Source organism: Tachypleus tridentatus, chromosome 10 (assembly GCF_004210375.1).
Source record: "Tachypleus tridentatus isolate NWPU-2018 chromosome 10, ASM421037v1, whole genome shotgun sequence".
Taxonomy (NCBI): domain Eukaryota; kingdom Metazoa; phylum Arthropoda; class Merostomata; order Xiphosura; family Limulidae; genus Tachypleus; species Tachypleus tridentatus.
Genome location: NC_134834.1, coordinates 104128381 through 104148111, shown reverse-complemented (window position 1 = coordinate 104148111; position 19731 = coordinate 104128381). Strand labels below are relative to the sequence as shown.

At 36.0% G+C, this 19731-nt stretch overlaps 1 protein-coding gene across 4 annotated transcripts in view; it reads left to right on the top strand.

The window, feature by feature from the left end:
* Positions 1-19731, top strand: part of LOC143230018 (transcription factor AP-2-epsilon-like) — a 162035-nt gene that overhangs the window by 127243 nt on the left and 15061 nt on the right. For all 4 annotated transcript variants that reach the window (XM_076462967.1, XM_076462963.1, XM_076462965.1 and 1 more), the window contains exon 6: positions 15141-15282. In XM_076462967.1, the coding sequence (XP_076319082.1) occupies positions 15141-15282 (142 nt within the window). The remainder of the gene's footprint in view (positions 1-15140; positions 15283-19731) is intronic.

The following is a 19731-nucleotide window of genomic DNA, read 5'->3' as shown; positions in this document are numbered from 1 at the left end:
TTCTTGGTATTCACAAGTGGCTTAATTTTGAAACATTCGGTTATTCTCTGGTGAACTAGGCTTTTATTTATCTGGTTACTTTTCCTAAGTTATTTATTATTTATTGAAATTAATCACATCAAGATTTATGTTGCATTGTTTATTAATGTTTGTTTCTAGTCTTGGCCAGGCACTAGATTACTAATTGTTTGTTTGTTCTTTTGTAAGTGATCAAATTATTACTTTAGTTGTTTAAAAGTGTTGCTATATTGAATAAGTAATTTTACCCCCCCCCCCTCAGTGGTACAGCGGTACGTCTGTGGACTTACAACGCTAAAATCCGAGTTTCGATGCCTCTGATGGGCAGAACACAGATATATATATATGTGTGTGTGTGTGTATAGCCCATTGTGTAGCTTTGTGCTTAATTATAAACAGACAAAAAGTAATTTTTGTTTAACCCTGGTTGTAGAGGCGTTTCATTTAGTCCGTTACAACGTTATGCTACTAAAGAATGTCTCCAGGTAATGTGTTCTATACCCTAACAGCGAGATAGATTTTTATTCATAATTCCTTAAACTTATGGAGCTTCCTTTCTCACTTTGATGAATAACGAAAGCGAGGCAAGTAAATATTTATTTAATAATTGGAGTTTAAATCATTTGCCGAAAATTTCATTCGATTAACACAAAAGGACACTAGGTTTAAAAGATTTAAAAACTGCGAAATTTGGAGTAATTTTATATACGCCGCTTACAAGCTACTGATACAATTTCTCTTTAGTTTGTTTGTTTGTTTGTTTTGGAATTTCGCACAAAGCTACTCGAGGGCTATCTGTGCTAGCCGTCCCTAATTTAGCAGTGTAAGACTAGAGGGAAGGCAGCTAGTCATCACCACCGACCGTCAACTCTTGGGCTACTCTTTTACCAACGAATAGTGGGATTGACCGTCACATTATAACGCCCCCACGGCTGGGAGGGCGATCATGTTTGGCGCGATGCGGGCGCGAACCCTCGACCTTCGGATTACGAGTCGCACGCCTTACGCGCTAGGCCATGCCAGGCCTTCTCTTTAGTTACAATCATAGTTTGCCTTAAAGCAAAGAATAGTGTTTTACCATCTCATAGCGGAAAAGCAAAAACAGGAAGAAAAATGTCCATAAGAGATAAAATTCACTTACGTAAGTGGTAGACATTGTTTTCTTCTTTACAGTTAAATAATACAGGGTGAAACTACGTCCGTAAGTTTTGTGTATTTGTTTCGAATTTTGTGCACAACTACACGAAAGATATTTGTGGTAGTCATCCCTAATTTCTTCGTTTGTTTTTTTTAATTTCGTGCAAAACTACACAAGTGCTATCTGCGCTAGCCATCCATAATTTAGCAGTGTAACACAAAAGGGAAGGCGCCTAGTCATCACCACCCACTACCAACTCTTTGATTACTTTTTTTACTAACAAATATTGGGACTGATCGTAACATTATAACGCCCTCACAGCTGAAAGGTCGAGCATGTTTAGTGTGACAGGGATTCAAACTCGCGAACCCTCAGATTACGAGTCGAGAGCCTTATCCACGTGGCCATGACAGACCATCTTTAATTTAGCATTGGGCTACTCCTTTCATGGGTATCCATTGGACGTTAACTTTTATCTTAAATTCACATGATAAAGTAAATGTTAATATAAGTATTAGCTTGAGAAGGGACTGACAGATATTGTTAGGGGATCGGATAGACAAAAACTTGATGGTTAAAATAAGGAACTTGAAGATGGACGAACGATCAAGCAGGTAAATGGCTATATAAAGGCTAGAATATTAATTGCAGATGTAAAGATGGTACCTTTGAGGGGAGGAAGACGAAGCTAAAAAACGGACAGACGCACTCGTACCCACAGATTTGCGATATGATGGCTAAGTAGACAAGTAATTAAAGAAGAATTGTTGGCTGTATGGCTAAAAATCAAATGAGAATGAACATTCCAATGAATGGAGTAGGAACTTTCAGATATAATGATGGCTAAGTGATGGAGTTAACCTGGTGTTGGATTGATAACTAAAAGTTGGAAATTATAAAAGAACCTGTAGAAAGGGTAGAGGTGTAATGATATAAATGAACAGTCAGACATTGAACTAACCTTATAAACTGAATAATGATAACTAAACAGTTGACCTCGAAGTAACCTACTGATGAAATAACAACTAACTGATGCCAAGTGAGGAAATACACTGCTAGTCAGATTGAAGTAATCTACTGATGAAATAACAACTAACTGATGCCAAGTGAGGAAATACGCTGCTAGTCAGATGGAAGTAACATACTGATGAAATAACAACTAACTGATGCCAAGTGAGGAAATACACTGCTAGTCAGATGGAAGTAATCTACTGATGAAATAACAACTAACTGATGCCAAGTGAGGAAATACGCTGCTAGTCAGATGGAAGTAACATACTGATGAAATAACAACTAACTGATGCCAAGTGAGGAAATACACTGCTAGTCAGATGGAAGTAATCTACTGATGAAATAACAACTAACTGATGCCAAGTGAGGAAATACGCTGCTAGTCAGATGGAAGTAACATACTGATGAAATAACAACTAACTGATGCCAAGTGAGGAAATACACTGCTAGTCAGATGGAAGTAACCTACTGATGAAATAACAACTAACTGATGCCAAGTGAGGAAATACACTGCTAGTCAGATGGAAGTAACCTACTGATGAAATAACAACTAACTGATGCCAAGTGAGGAAATACACTGCTAGTCAGATGGAAGTAATCTACTGATGAAATAACAACTAACTTATGCCAAGTGAGGAAATACTGCTAGTCAGATGGAAGTAACCTACTGATGAAATAACAACTAACTTATGCCAAGTGAGGAAATACACTGCTAGTCAGATGGAAGTAACCTACTGATGAAATAACAACTAACTTATGCCAAGTGAGGAAATACACTGCTAGTCAGATGGAAGTAACCTACTGATGAAATAACAACTAACTGATGCCAAGTGAGGAAATACACTGCTAGTCAGATGGAAGTAACCTACTGATGAAATAACAACTAACTGATGCCAAGTGAGGAAATACACTGCTAGTCAGATGGAAGAAAGAGGTATGATAATTGAAAGGCTAAACCTGCACCCACTAACCGATGTTAAGCGAACACATACTACTAGTCAGACAGGTGAAATCGAAATGTTGATTAAGAAACTGGTATGGTACTGCCTAATCGTACGACAAACGAACAAAAGTGTGGAATAACCAGGAACTTGATTGATGATAGCTTCGCAGATATAATGTTGTCCTAAGAAAATTATGGCACATTTGCGTACAAGCTGCTTCATAAATCAACGTATTCAGAACAGTTCGTTTGAGAAATTCTGAAAAATAAACGCTCATAATAAAGTCGCAGTTTCGATTATTTCTAAGAACTAGTTGGAAGTAAAAAGGCCACTTATTCAGGATTTCTACAGCTGTATTCAATTTCAATTTCACGTTTCTGGTACGTGCGTACGAAGATAAATGCGATCAGGTAGATTTTTGACAAACATATTTGAATATCAAATATCAAACACACGAATATAAATTTTATAATTGCTATTTGTCTTTTCTTAACGAGATAGTCACAAAATATTTGTCAACAGATTTAACGAGTCACGTTTCCATTGTAAATAAAACACGTAACAATTAGCACGTTTATTCTCGGCCTTAAAATGATATTAAAACGCCAGCTGGTTACTTAAACATTTCAGGTTGAAGCCTTGGATTTATTATTATATGCTTTTAAAAGAGTTATTTTATCATGAAAACAACAACTAAACTACAAAGATCTAGATGGTTGTCTCTCGCTTACTCATAATAGCTCTCTGTTTTTTCCCAACTGCAAACCTGTACCCCTTAAAGCGACCGTTAGAAGAGCGAATCACTTAGAGAAACCCTAACACAAGGTTCTCCTGCACCCCATCATTACTTGACACAGGATGCAGGAGGTCAACATTGTACGTGGTGCAGGATAGGAGTACTGTATTACGTGTGGAGGAACCTCAAGTGTCACCACTGCTGGCTGAAAGAGTTTTCTGTGACAGTGTCGCATAAGACTTTTGTTATATGTGTCAGGTACCATCATTATATGATACATGTTGACAACGTTTTATGTTCCACAATTAATTGATATATGTTGATAACTTCTTACACATAATCACTGTGATGTGTGTGTAGACAACGCATAATGTATCATTGTTACTTGATATATGTTGATAACTTCTTACACATAATCACTGTGACGTGTATGTAGACAACGCATAATGTATCATTATTACTTGATATCTGTTGATAACTTCTTACACATAATCACTGTGACGTGTGTGTAGACAACGCATTATGTGTCATTGTTACTTGATATATGTTGATAACTTCTTACACATAATCACTGTGACGTGTGTGTAGACAACGCATAATGTATCATTGTTACTTGATATATGTTGATAACTTCTTACACATAATCACTGTGACGTGTGTGTAGACAACGCATAATGTATCATTGTTACTTGATATATGTTGATAACTTCTTACACATAATCACTGTGATGTGTGTGTAGACAACGCATAATGTATCATTGTTACTTGATATATGTTGATAACTCCTTACACATATTCACTGTGACGTGTGTGTAGACAACGCATAATGTATCATTGTTACTTGATATATGTTGATAACTCCTTACACATAATCACTGTGACGTATGTGTAGACAACGCATTATGTGTCATTGTTACTTGATATATGTTGATAACTTCTTACACATAATCACTGTGACGTGTGTGTAGACAACGCATTATGTGTCCATGTTACTTGATATATGTTGATAACGTCTTACACATAATCACTGTGACGTGTATGTAGACAACGCATAATGTATCATTATTACTTGATATATGTTGATAACTTCTTACACATAATCACTGTGACGTGTATGTAGACAACGCATTATGTGTCATTGTTACTTGATATATGTTGATAACTTCTTACACATAATCACTGTGACGTGTATGTAGACAACGCATAATGTATCATTATTACTTGATATATGTTGATAACTTCTTACACATAATCACTGTGACGTGTGTGTAGACAACGCATTATGTGTCATTGTTACTTGATATATGTTGATAACTTCTTACACATAATCACTGTGACGTGTGTGTAGACAACGCATAATGTATCATTGTTACTTGATATATGTTGATAACTCCTTACACATAATCACTGTGACGTGTGTGTTGACAACGCATTATGTGTCATTGTTACTTGATATATGTTGATAACTTCTTACACATATTCACTGTGACGTGTGTGTAGACAATGCATAATATATCATTGTTACTTGATATATGTTGATAACTCCTTACACATAATCACTGTGACGTGTGTGTAGACAACGCATTATGTGTCATTGTTACTTGATATATGTTGATAACTTCTTACACATAATCACTGTGACGTGTGTGTAGACAACGCATAATGTGTCATTGTTACTTGATAAATGTCGAAAACGTCGTATGTTGCATTTGTTACGTGGTTCATAGTATTTTATCTATGACTAGCTTATAGCCCGTCAAATACGATGGGGCAAGTACTTCCACCTCACCCCATATTATACCCTAGCCTAAAATTTCTTAGCTAACGGAACTAAACAGTTTTGAAAAATTAAGCTTAACAGAGAGGCAGAATTTGCAGTCGAGGCAGTAAAACGTCGGTAAATTAAGATCATTCATGAAATCAATTGATAGCGTGTTCGTAGAATAATTATTGGTAAAAGTCAGTTAGATTAAGAACTTCTAATATATAGAAAAGCCAGTGTCTCTTTGTAACACTACGTTCCAACAGTGGTTTTTACGACAACAAAACTGGAAAGATATTTGTTGCTTTATTAATCTCTTTGTTCATTAAAGATGTTTGTTTTTATGAAAAACGTAAGTGATATAACAGAAAGTAGGGTAATTCAGAAACGATTTAAGTTTAAACTTCAATATATATTTTTACTTTCATGATAAATATTATGCAATTGGCTCTAGGCTAGATGATCTCACACTACCCCTTTAGGCCTATTATATCAATACTCACTACACTACAAGGTTTCACAATACCTTCCCTCCCCCTCTTGACACATCTTTCACACCCGTCACTAAAATCGCAATGGGCAGACAGTAATCGAACTATTCTATCGGGATATATGCATTTTAACTTTTATGACTAATCCAATTTTGAGAAATCAAGCATGACGTGACGCACACTGGTATTTTTCTTTTTATATAATGCTTAGATTAATTATGTTGCACATCCTTATAGTGTCATGTATTACTAACATTGTAATTATTTTCCACGTTCTTCTAACCTTCAAAAGTAGTTTCTATTACAGTATGCATCATCAGTAAGTCAAATATAACAGATGAAAGTAACAATATAACTTGGATGTATTTATATTCACTGACCATTATGTGGATCATAGGAATTAACCAAGATCTGAGGTGTAAGGTGCTCACATGGTGTCAACATAAAACATCTTGTGAATCTGAATGGGCATCGTAATAAGCCCCAGAATTAACTGTATCATGTGTTTTATTATTAAAACTTTAGAACTGAAACGGTTTTGAGAAAGAGATTACCAGAAAAGATTTGGTTTTACGACCTAAATTATCTACTATCTCTACAGATATGGCAAAGTTCACATGCCACGACCTTTCACATGTTATTTCACAAACTTTTCTTTGAATCTTTTTGAAACAAAACGGCGCATATCCTATGCGTCTTCATTCACATTTGTTCAATATATTTGGTAACTCAAACTGGAATTTGAGAGTATGTGACCTACTATAACTGGCATAGTTTGGAAAGACCTCTAGGCAAATTGTGCCTAATAATCTTCAATTAGTCAAGATGGGTAAGCATTTAATAGTGTTTTACCATTAGCAAAGTTTGTTTGTTTTGAATTTCGCGTAAATCTACCCGAGGGTAATCTTTAATTTAGCAGTGATTGGTTAGAGGGAAGGCAACTAGTCAACACCACCCACCGCCAACCCTTAGGCTACTCTTTTTCCAACAGACAGAGGAACTGACTGTCAAATTAAAATGCTATCACGGCTGAAAGGGCGAGTATTTTCGATAACGCGCATTTAAACCAGCAACCCACAGATCACCCATTAAGAAAGAGTATTTATTAACCATTAAAGAAAAAAAAAAAAAAGATTGAAGAGGGTAAACACAGAATCTGAAACTATGAGGTGTTCTGGATGTCGGAGTTGGCAAACCCTGCTCGAATCCGTGCAATGTCGCAAAATATTTCTCGCAATTTAAGTTGTGATTGCGTTATAAGAGTGACAAACAATCTCTCAACGGGATGGTAGGATGCTGTTGACTGGCTGCACTCTTTCTGACCAGTTCTACAAAACGTGTACCAAAGCATGGGCTTCTAAGACCTCTTTTATTAATTACTCAGTTGTTGAAATTTTGACTGGCATTTGATTTTCCTTATTAATAATGAAGCTAACAAAGCAATTATCACCAAGAAAAACAACAGGATTAGTCACCAGGTGTTCTAAGAAATAATATCTGGAATACTCCCCAGATGTCACGCCAGAAACAGTATCAGAATTCCACAGTAAATGTCAGAAAAAATAATATCACACTTATTCACCAGATGTCGCAACAAACAACATCAGAAATTCACTTTAAATTCCTTAAAAAACACAAACATACAAAGAACACATCATAGTTATTTATAAATTAACGGAATTTTCTGTTTCTTTAATTAGGATCGTACCTCCCGCTTTTTTTTAATTTTCTGCATGCGGTCAATTTCTGCGCTTTAAAGACACATAAGAGTTTATTAAAAGAAAAGTAATAGATGTGAGTTTCATTTGTTATGTGTGGTTTCCTCTTAAACCTTTATTGTTATGTTGTGTTTCAGGTATGTTTTGCTTTGTTTTTTCTTAAGAACTATTTCCACCTGTAATCTAATATGAGTTTGATGTATTCTATACAGTGCGCGAGCTTTCATTAATAGTTCTTGGCTAGGTAACTAAGCTCTTTCGAAACGCGCTACCTACACCAATGTAACTCCTTGTTGATAATGTTTGTCAAACATTATATGCAAACTAACGTTATTAGAATTGAACCAGCCATTCTTTGTTGCCAACTTCTTCCTTCATTGTATTCTGCCTCAACATAGCACAGGAGGAAAACACGTTCTGTTAAAAAGTTTCGGAAAAATAAACCCCTTTCCATTTTATTTTTAACAAACATACAATCCATGGAAATTATATCTGGCCCGACATGGCCAGGTGGTTACGGCACTCGACTCGTAATCCGAGGGTCGCGGATTCGAATCTCCGTCACCCGAAATATGCTTCCCTTTTCAGCCGTGGCGGCGTAATAATGTGACGGTCAATCCCATTATTCGTTGGTAAAAGAGTAGCCAAAGAGTTGGCGGTGGGCGGTGATGACTAGCTGCCTTCCTTTCAGTCTTACGCTGCTAAATTAGGGACGACTTGAACAGATAGCCTTCGTGTAGCTTTGCGCGAAATAAAAAAAAACACGAACAAAAAGCAAATCGTATGTACTTAAACCACTCCCTTTCAGAACAAGTGTTGAAATAGGATGTAATATGATCTTATCAAACCTTACTATTCATTTTATATTTTTTGTCTTTGTGTAGCTCTTTACCGGTATTTTTTAATAGTTTGTAATCTAACAAACCGAGTTTCCTTCTCTTTACTTATAAATAATAGTAAAGGAAGCAACATATTAAATAGGTTCTGTATATAAAGCTTTTGGACAAGACAGGTGTGGTCGTTATCATAAATATAGTGTACTTCCCAGAAAAAAAAAATACCTGGCGGGTCAAAAACGAGTTAAAATTTTCTTGGTATTACACGCTTCAACATGGATACTGACATTTCAATAATAATTTATTTATTTTTATAACATATTCAACTAACTTATTTATTGTTTTTTTATGTGTGCGTATAGCATCAAACCTATGTTCCTCGGAAGATCAGCGACATGTTCACGGAATTACAACCCTAAAATCCGGAGTTCGATTTCCCTTCGTGAGCGGAATGCTTAAAGTGCATTTCGTGATTTCTCACTCAGAAAACAATAGCGTGAAACCTACATTAAAAAAATAATATTGTAGTCGAAACGTATTGTGTCATCCAGTAAATGAAATAAAAAAAAACTTACAAGAAAATTCGCGCACAAAAATAATATTGCGTCTTGAGTTTCGTTGTCTGTTTAAATTACAGTTTGAAGTGTATAATACTTCAAGCTACCTTTACATTTCAGTATCACTAATGGAAGACTGTATCTGTCTCCCTCTGCTTTCTGTGCTAAAGATATTGACCTACTTATCATTTTTTTATCCCGGATGTATCTAACAAATATCAGACCTAGGACAGTTGATTGCACCATTCAGAAACCGAACTCTTCGACTTAATGTAGGGTGGAGATGTGGCCAAGTTCCAAGTTACGTTATTGTTTATTAGATACCAGCTGGCTTTCATAGCATAACGTGTGACCAATAACCGTACGTGTGTTTATGTTTGTTTATATGTCGGCTAGGAGCAGCAAGTGTTCACCTGGTATGTGATACATAACAGAAATATAACACATTCCCTTAGGCACTCACAATGAACTGTCCGAGGAAGTTGTTTATTTGTTTTTGCAAGACTGGTACTCCAACAACGAAAAGTTATTTTGCGATCAACGATCGGTTGATATGATAAAAAAATTAGGGTATCTATATCCAGTACACTTAAATGAAGGTATCAGTATCCAGTATATTTAAACTAAGGTAGTTATCAGTATCCAATTGAATTACAATAGCGTTTTTATGGCCTTAGTGCTCTTTATTAGTCTTTATCTTATGGTTAGAAAAAAACCCCAAAAATTAGTGTTAAGACTGAGGGTTTATATCATAAAATATCGGGTTGCGATACCTGTGGTGGCCGAGACACAATTATCTCCTGTGTAGGTTTTCGCTGAACAACAAAAAATCCTTTTAGCGCCCTCTGTCAGGAAAAGGTAACAATGATTATTAAAATCTGTGATAGTATTCTTGAAAACGAATGTGTATATGTTTTTTAAACATTTAGAGATTTGTCATTTTTAAACCAAGGATTTGTTTGTTTGTCTTTGAATTTCGCACAAAGCTACTCGAGGGCTATCTGTGCTAGCCGTCCCTAATTTAGCAGTGTAAGACTAGAGGGAAAGCAGCTAGTCATCACCACCTACCGCCAACTCTTGGGCTACTCTTTTACCAACGAATAGTGGGAATGACCGTAACATTATAACGCCCCCACGGCTGAGAAGGCGAGCATGTTTGGCGCGATGGGGATGTGAACCCGCGACCCTCAGATTACGAGTCGCACGCCTTAAACCAAGGAAAAGCGATAACAATTATTTTTATTCCGTTTTTATTTGTTTTTGTTTTTTTTTTCTCAATAACTAGTTCCTTGTGAGAGCTAATAATCAAATATGATCACGCAACTTTCCCTCCTACGCTTTCCGCTGAAACTATCACCTTTAGCTCCCGGAACTCGGTAGTTTAGGGCTTAGTGGTTTGTTAGGTAAGAAAGTGGTTGAATACAAACAGTCGTGTATATTGTCTAAACTTCGTGATTCAAAGACACTGCAGACAAACTAGTGACCTTATCAATATATTTCACTTTGAATTTAGGCATTACGTGAAAATATTTAGGCCTAGAAAGTTTCATTGTTTCTTTTCTTTTCGATAATATGCAAATAAAATTACGTACTAAACCTTACACAAGACATAGTGTAAAACTCACGACTTTCATTGTTGTGTGAAAACCGAGACTTGGTAGTAAACAATACGTGTCTAAATGAATCGTGTGTTTGATGTAAAATGTTAAACAACAGTCCACGATTTTTTATAAAATGATTTTATCTAATAAACAGTGGCGACACCAGGATATTTTCGTTGGGGGGGGGGGCTGAGGTAAACTGTGGAGCGGCTTCCCAAAATGTCATCAATATGAAGTATAGATGGTAAATTATAATAATGTAAATACCAAGGTACATTTCAGAAAAGTGTGCTATTTTAAACTGCGTTTTCAATGCAGTTTTCATTGGGAAACTCGTACTCTGATTAATAATTCATTATTACAAATTAGAAATAATCTGTTTATGAAAATATGCGTATATGTAAAAGAGGAAGCTCACCTAAATTCTACCCAAGGTAATATATAATAATAAAGAAAATCAAGATTAGCTTAGATTGAACATTTAATATACCATTAAGAGTAAAGCTACAAATCAAAAGAAATATAACATAAAGACATAGTTTACATAGCAGAAACGAATTATCCTATGTGAAGTTAATACACTCTGAGGAAAAGTAAGGTCACTATCAGGCTAACTATCTTTCATCATGTTGTGTTTATAGTCAATATTACTTCAAAACAATGCGCCTGTTCTGGTGATTGGCAGCAAATGTGTCTATAACAGTATCAATATTGAGTTGTTTTGCCCTCCTGGAGATTACTGATATGACAGCGAGGTTGCTGGTGTGGTTGTTACCACTGCTGTTGCTCAAGTATGTCTTGAGAAGCTTCAGACATGAGAAACTTCTCTCATAGGCAACTAAAGTGACAGGCAGGGTCACAGCAATACATACAAGTTTGTGGAGATCCATGAAGGAATCCTTGTATGGCTCCAGCATGGTTGCAAGCTCCAATGGTGTGGATATTTCCTGCCCCTTGTCTTTCTTCCTGGCAATTAGCCAGTTCAACTGGTGGACCTCCACTGCAAGGTCATCCTCTGCCACACCATAGTTTGCTGCCATTCCTAAGAGTGCTTGCTTGTCCAGAAATGTGGAGTGTTTGGAGTTCAATGCAGTTGCACCCATCAGAACACTGCAGGCATTAGAGGAGAATCTTCTATTCAGCTCGTTGAGCATCCTGTCTATGATGGCATAGAGGATGCGTCTCCTGGCATCTGGTGTTGGTTCATCTCTTGTGCCAATACTAGATGTGGTTATGAATTCATCCAGGTGTCTGAGGCCAGATCGCTGTCCACCTTTACGCACCGTCTCAGTGCGTTTTCCCACTTTCTTTCATATATCCTCAGCAGACTCTTCCAAGTCTTTCCATGCTGCTTCAGTTCTCATTGCTGAGAGACCAGAGATGACAGATTGTACTAGGTCTTCTGCAGAGGCCAGCTGCAGGTCAGGAGACTGGAGGTGGTCTGATAGCTGTTTTGTCATCAACAGTAGTTTTTCTATGACCACTAGACTGGTTACAAACTGCTGATCTAGGAGGATGCTCAGGTCTTTTGATTTAGTGGCTCTGTGGACATTGTCCCTCTCCACAAGACGCTTTAGGTGTGTCACAATGGCAGGGAGGGTTCTTTTCATAGCCAGACAAGCAGCACAGGATCAAGCTCTTTCTGTACCTTCAGAAATTCTTCATGCACAACCGATGTAGAGAAGAATTTGTACAGCTTCTGAATTGTCACAAAGAACTCTGCTGCAGCCTGGACGTTGTGCACACAGTCAGTTAGCACAAGGTTGAGCGTGTGTGCATACCAGCGGACATACACAGCTTGAACCTCTCCTGTACGCCACTGATGTGCCCTGACGTGACTGCAGCTCCGTAATAACACTGGCCAATACAGGCATTATGGTCAATACCACATTTAGCCAGAGTATCCATGGTTTTCTTGAGCAATGAATCTGCATCCAGACCCTCAGCAGCTGTGAAGTCCAGGAACTCCTCGTGAAGGCTCTGTTGGTGGACGTACCTTACCACAATGGACAGCTGCTCTTCTATGCTCACATCCTTTGTTTCATTCACCATTAGAGCAAAATGCTCAGCTTCCGTGACCTCTTTGCTGATATCCTTCCTGATCATTCCAGCTACGATGTCAAGCTGTTCGTTTTGGATATCATGGTGCGTGTACTTGGCATTGCCAGGACCACTTAGCTTTTTCACGATTTCATCATACCTGGAAATCATGTCAAGAAGTTCCAGGAAATTGCCCCTGTTATCTGACTGACTACCTTCCCTGTGCTTCATTCTGGCAGGTTGTGTAGAGCAGTGCATCTATCATGACTCTTATGTAATGTGGGTTTTCCTCCACAGTTTTAGCATGGCTTGCATCGAGAGCATCTTGGATCCTTGCACCCTTTGTTTTCTGCAATGTAAACTCTCTTTAATGTTAATTGTTAAGCAACAACAGCGATTGTGTTTTCCATATTTTATTAATATATGTAGGTAACAATATTGGGGAGGAACTGAGGGGGCTGGGCTCATTTTAGGGGGCTCAAGCCCCCCTTGGCGCCGCCAATGCTAATAAATCACATAAAACCATTTGGCTTGCTATTCTTTAAAAAAACTTAACGAAAAAACCCTAAGTTCATAAGTAAGAAAGATTTATCAGTGAATGTTTGACGTTTTAATTTTTGGGTGTTCTTCTCTCTATGTCTCGTAAAAATATATGGTGAAAATATTCTTTGCTTTGTTACGTGAGCGACATCTTGTAAATAACAGTTTTAAATCACTAACGTAAGTGGACGAACTTTACCGAAAAAAAAAAATCGAAACGTGTTGTAATTAACAAACAATTAATATTATTCTTTTTTTGTTTCAGATGCATGTTTATTTTCACGTATTATTCGTAACGAAATGCCCAAAATTTTAATAAGTTTTATTGGTAGTGTTTATTATCAATTTTGTGACGTAAAATAAAACACTAAAGTAAAAATAATTCTAGTTGGGATGAACTACACCAGACCAAACAAAGAAAATTTATTATAAAAACTTAAACACTTATTTTGAAATACATTCTAAACACCAATAAATCGAACTAGAAAAGTGCAATCTGTGAGTCAAATGTAAAGTACAAGTAATAATAAAACAAAACAAACAAGTATAGAGGAAACTAAACTCATATGATAATATTAAACCTTGTATTTCCTGGTATTCTCAGTCCCCTAGTGAGTCAAAGATAAGTTCATTGATTTAAACTTCTAGGATTCGATATTCAGTTCCTCATCAGCTTGGTATAATCAGGTGGTTAAGGCACTCGACTCGTAATCAGGAGAGTCGTGGGTTTGAGTCCCCCTCTCATCAAACATAGTCGCTCTTTCAGCGGTTGCAGCGCTATAATAGACGGTCAACTAATTACACTATTCGTTAGTTAAAAGAGTAGTCCAAGAGTGGGTGGCAATGACTAGCTGCCTTTAATACTCTACTTTAAGTTTAATGAATTTGTGATTCTATCGCCCTCTATGTTTAATGTTATATTTGTTATCTAAAGAGAACAAAATATTTGAGAGAAAACATTTTATGTAAAAAAACTAAAAACATTAAATATCATTTATGTAAAATGATGCGTTATATCAATATTTATTATTTTTATTGTCACAATCTCGTAAACTCTCACACAGTTTCATGTACGTACAACATTTTTAACACAATTATACTGAACTGTAAATTAGCAAAAAAATATTTTCTTAATAGAACTACGAATGCATTTGCCTCAACCACATAAATAGGTTTATTTTTGAATTATAAATATAATTTTTGTATTGATTTTTATGCCTAAGTTGTTAGTGTTTCCTGAGAGAGAGGAAAATTGTTGCATCCAGAACTTTGTATCACTACGGCACAAGTTTTAATAAGATATAATATATTATGCTCAAATTTACATTTATACTCACACAGCAGGTGCTGCACAGACACGTATGTACAAAGCCTGAGTAATATTAAAGCGATTTAGAACCTCACCACGTCTTTATATACCGAATCATTACGTCCGGTCGTGCTACTTCTGTCATTATAGAGAAAAAAACAAGTGTATTTCCAGCTAAGTTTGTTCCTGGTGGGCCAGCGGTAAGCCTATGGATTTAGTACGCAAAAATTCCGCCATGAACAAAATGCAGATAATCTATTGTATGGCTTTGAATTTAGGGACTAGCTTTATTAATCTCATTACGTCATAGTTTGGACTCCTAAATGTGATATTTTGTATTAAAAATTATAATTTAGCCAAAAAAATTTGGTTTAATTATAATAGCATTTAATTTATATGTTACATACAAAATATCTAACTTTATTTTATTTAATTCCAGGTGAATCTATCCACTTGGCACGAGATTTTGGGTACATATGCGAGACGGAGTTTCCTTCCCGCCAGGTGGCAGAGTATTTGTGTCGAAATCATGCTGATCCAAATGACATGTACAGAAGAAAAGAACTTCTATTAGCTACAAAGTAAGTATCATTATGTCATGTATAGGGTTACCAGATGTCTCGGCTTTTAGCCCTTTTTCTTGTCCCACCCACAAACAACAAAAGTATTAAACGTTCTCTGTAGCTCAATGTATGTTTGATATGTATGGTTTGTCCTTTACATTTTACATGAAGAATCTCCAGACCGAGAGAGATCACGTGGTGTAGTATTACCTCCCACTCTGTTACGTTTCATTAACTTAACGGATGATTGGGGGAGGCGCAAGAATTTAGATTTAAAGACCTGCCCAGCCACAGTGAAGAAAACCTGGAAACAATATTTTTCTTCTGAGTAGGTGCAAGGCAACTTTTATGGGTGTGTGGTTATTATTATTATGGTTTTTAACTAGATACGCCTTAAACTCTCTGTATATGTGGCCCAATAAACATCGGGGCAGATATCCTAGTTGCTTTGCGCCATAAAATGCCAACCAACCAATAAACATCAGAATATTCTATGAGCGGTAACAAGAAGTGTGTTATTGTAAGTTAAACTGTTTAAGAAACCTTACAGTGTAGCTCCGTATAGAAGTAAAATATCCGAATGTTTCGTTCTGGAAATCTGCTAACCCTAGTTATGAACAATGTGCGTTAGTCCTTTTTATTTTTTTCTTACTAGGGAACGAGAGGACCTTAATAAAGTATAATAACAAATGTCTGTGATATTTACTGGTAGATACCTGCCTAAAGTATAATAACAAATGTCTGTGATATTTACTGGTAGATACCTGCCTAAAGTATAATAACAAATGTCTGTGATATTTACTGGTAGATACCTGCCTAAAGTATAATAACAAATGTCTGTGATATTTACTGGTAGATACCTGCCTAAAGTATAATAACAAATGTCTGTGATATTTACTGGTAGATACCTGCCTAAAGTATAATAACAAATGTCTGTGATATTTACTGGTAGATACCTGCCTAAAGTATAATAACAAATGTCTGTGATATTTACTGGTAGATACCTGCCTAAAGTATAATAACAAATGTCTGTGATATTTACTGGTAGATACCTGCCTAAAGTATAATAACAAATGTCTGTGATATTTACTGGTAGATACCCGCCTAAAGTATAATAACAAATGTCTGTCATATTTACTGGTAGATACCTGCCTAAAGTATAATAACAAATGTCTGTGATATTTATTGGTAGATACCTGCCTAAAGTATAATAACAAATGTCTGTGATATTTACTGGTAGATACCTGCCTAAAGTATAATAACAAATGTCTGTGATATTTACTGGTAGATACCTGCCTAAAGTATAATAACAAATGTCTGTGATATTTATTGGTAGATACCTGCCTAAAGTATAATAACAAATGTCTGTGATATTTACTGGTAGATACCTGCCTAAAGTATAATAACAAATGTCTGTGATATTTACTGGTAGATACCTGCCTAAAGTATAATAACAAATGTCTGTGATATTTACTGGTAGATACCTGCCTAAAGTATAATAACAAATGTCTGTCATATTTACTGGTAGATACCTGCCTAAAGTATAATAACAAATGTCTGTGATATTTATTGGTAGATACCTGCCTAAAGTATAATAACAAATGTCTGTCATATTTACTGGTAGATACCTGCCTAAAGTATAATAACAAATGTCTGTGATATTTACTGGTAGATACCTGCCTAAAGTATAATAACAAATGTCTGTGATATTTACTGGCAAATACCTGCCTAAAGTATAATAACAAATGTCTGTGATATTTACTGGTAGATACCTGCCTAAAGTATAATAACAAATGTCTGTGATATTTACTGGTAGATACCTGCCTAAAGTATAATAAGAAATGTCTGTGATATTTACTGGTAGATACCTGCCTAAAGTATAATAACAAATGTCTGTGATATTTACTGGTAGATACCTGCCTAAAGTATAATGACAAATGTGTGTGATATTTACTGGTAGATACCTGCCTAAAGTATAATGACAAATGTGTGTGATATTTACTGGTAGATACCTGCCTAAAGTATAATAACAAATGTCTGTGATATTTACTGTTACATATGTTGTCAGATTCGCATCTTTATTGCAGTATTGCTTCTTTAAAAACATGATTTCTATAAATAAATAGACTTATTTGATTTACGACCTGAAGTTACTTATTTTGAATACCTCAGAGAAACTTTTCATATTTTGTTGTACTAAACGTTTCCTGAAGCATGTTTACATCCACTGTTTTTGGTTACTTTCTTGAACGGCCCGGCATGGCCATTTGGTTAAGGCACGCGACTCGTAATCCGAGGGTCACGGGGTCGAATCCTCATCACACCTAACATGTTTGCCCCTTTTAGTCGTGGGGGCGTTATAATGTGACGGTCAATCCCACTATTCGATGTTAAAAGAGTAGTCCAAGAGTTGGCGGTGGGTGGTGATGACTAACTGCCTTCCCTTCTCGTCTTACACTGCTAAATTAGAGACAGCTAGCGCAGATAGCCCTCGTGTAGCTTTGCGCGAAAATCAAAAAGAACACAAATACTTCCTTGAAATAAAATGCACACGCATGCGTATTTAAATAATGATGTGCGCACGCAGTTTGAAGACAGAGTAAAGCTGAACACAATAATAGATATTGTTTTAATTACATATGGTTGTCATTTTAACCTAACGAGAAATATGGCATTTCAAACGTCGTGTCAATTTTTCTAAATCCCTGACAAATTTGATGTAGATATTGGTTAGGCATTCACATGAAATTACCTGTGTATGATAACATAAGTGTGACCAAACTTCCTAACTGAACTGAAAAGTAACTCATCTGATTTTAAAAAATACTTTTGTTTTTTTTAAAACTACTTATGCGACAAATATCTTGTGGGGCCCTGACTTCGTTGGTTTCAGGACACGTGAGTCACACACGTACAATAATTTCAATTTTAAAAATAATACCACGAATACAATGATTAGTCCCACTAATTACTGCTGGGTTTTCCTATGTATTTTACATGGAAATTGGGTGATTTCAATCAGTTTCGTTTCGTCAGTTCTATGCATTAAGAGTTTCAACACAATGTTATTTAGTAAGAAGTGGTGTGTGGATCCACCCGTAGTGAACTGTATGTAAACAAGTTAGTAATTTAAGGGTTTATCAGAATCATTGTCTTCATATAAAGAATACAGGTTTTTAAGAAATGCTACTAATAGAAAATAAACTTTCCAAAACAATGTGTAATTAGTAATATGTACAAACGGTAACTTAATTTTTTATATATTTTCACTCGTTTCAAAAAGAAACAAACAAAACAAAAACGGTTCTTGTTTGAAACATAAATAACTTTTATCATTCACTAGTGACATCTGGTGATATAAATATTTTGTAATAAATTAATTTCTATTCACTGTAAGGTTCTTACTTAACTGATCTTTTTTTAGAAACTTTTGGTTTTTAAAACATCTTTAGACAGAAAATTTATAGTACTATGCTTTACCACATTATAAAATACCTAAAAATATCGTAGTTTACAAATTTAAATGGACAAAACTGAATGAAGTATTTATTCTAAACTCCTCACCAGATGTCAGTGAGACATGCGAAAATCGTTGTCTGTTTAATCACATTTGACTCAACAATAAATCCGTAATTAGATCCGTCATGGGCAGGTGGTCAGGGAGCTCGATTCACAACCTGAGGATCGCGGGTTCGAATCTCCGTGCCACCAAAGATGTTCACTCTTTCAGCCGAGGGGGCGTTATAATGGTAGGTCAATCCCACTATTTGTTGGTAAAAGAGTAGTCCAAAGTTTGGCGGTGGGTGGTGATGACTAGCTGCCTTTCCCTAGTCTTACACCGCTAATTTAGAGACTGCTCGTGCAGGTAGTATTTGGTAAGTTTCTGCGAAATTCAAAATCAAAGAAACAAATTTTGGAAATAATTACGTGGATCGCAGAACCCGATTATCCATTCTTGAAAATTTCGTTATTCCATTGAATGTTTCCATAATAAAGGTGTAAACTACTTTTTTAACCGAAGACTAACAAAATACTTTTGGTTAATCAGTTGTTGTTGTCGTATTTAAATGTGGATGTTTAGCATGTTAACCATCAAGGAAAGAGTCGAGATTCGCTTAAAAAACATCACAAAATACGCCTAAAGCAAGGGCGTTGTTAGTTGTATGGTGAATCCGGGACGTAGGCCCAAGAACCAATTAGTTTTAGTGAGGAAGAGAGATCCACTAAAAGCTGGACAATAGTATACTGAGTTTTCGAATCTGCACTCTCACATACCCAGTGAAAGTTTATGAATTGCACGTGTCTCGTTAAAGATGGAGCATATATTTCCTCGTGTTTTACACATTCTTTGTTTGGAGTATTAGTGCACATCATTGCACATTAAGTCTGAAGTCTGTAAAAAAGCACTTATTGTGAGGGTACTATGTGAAAATGTTTAGTTATAAATTAAGTTGGTTGCAGAAACTG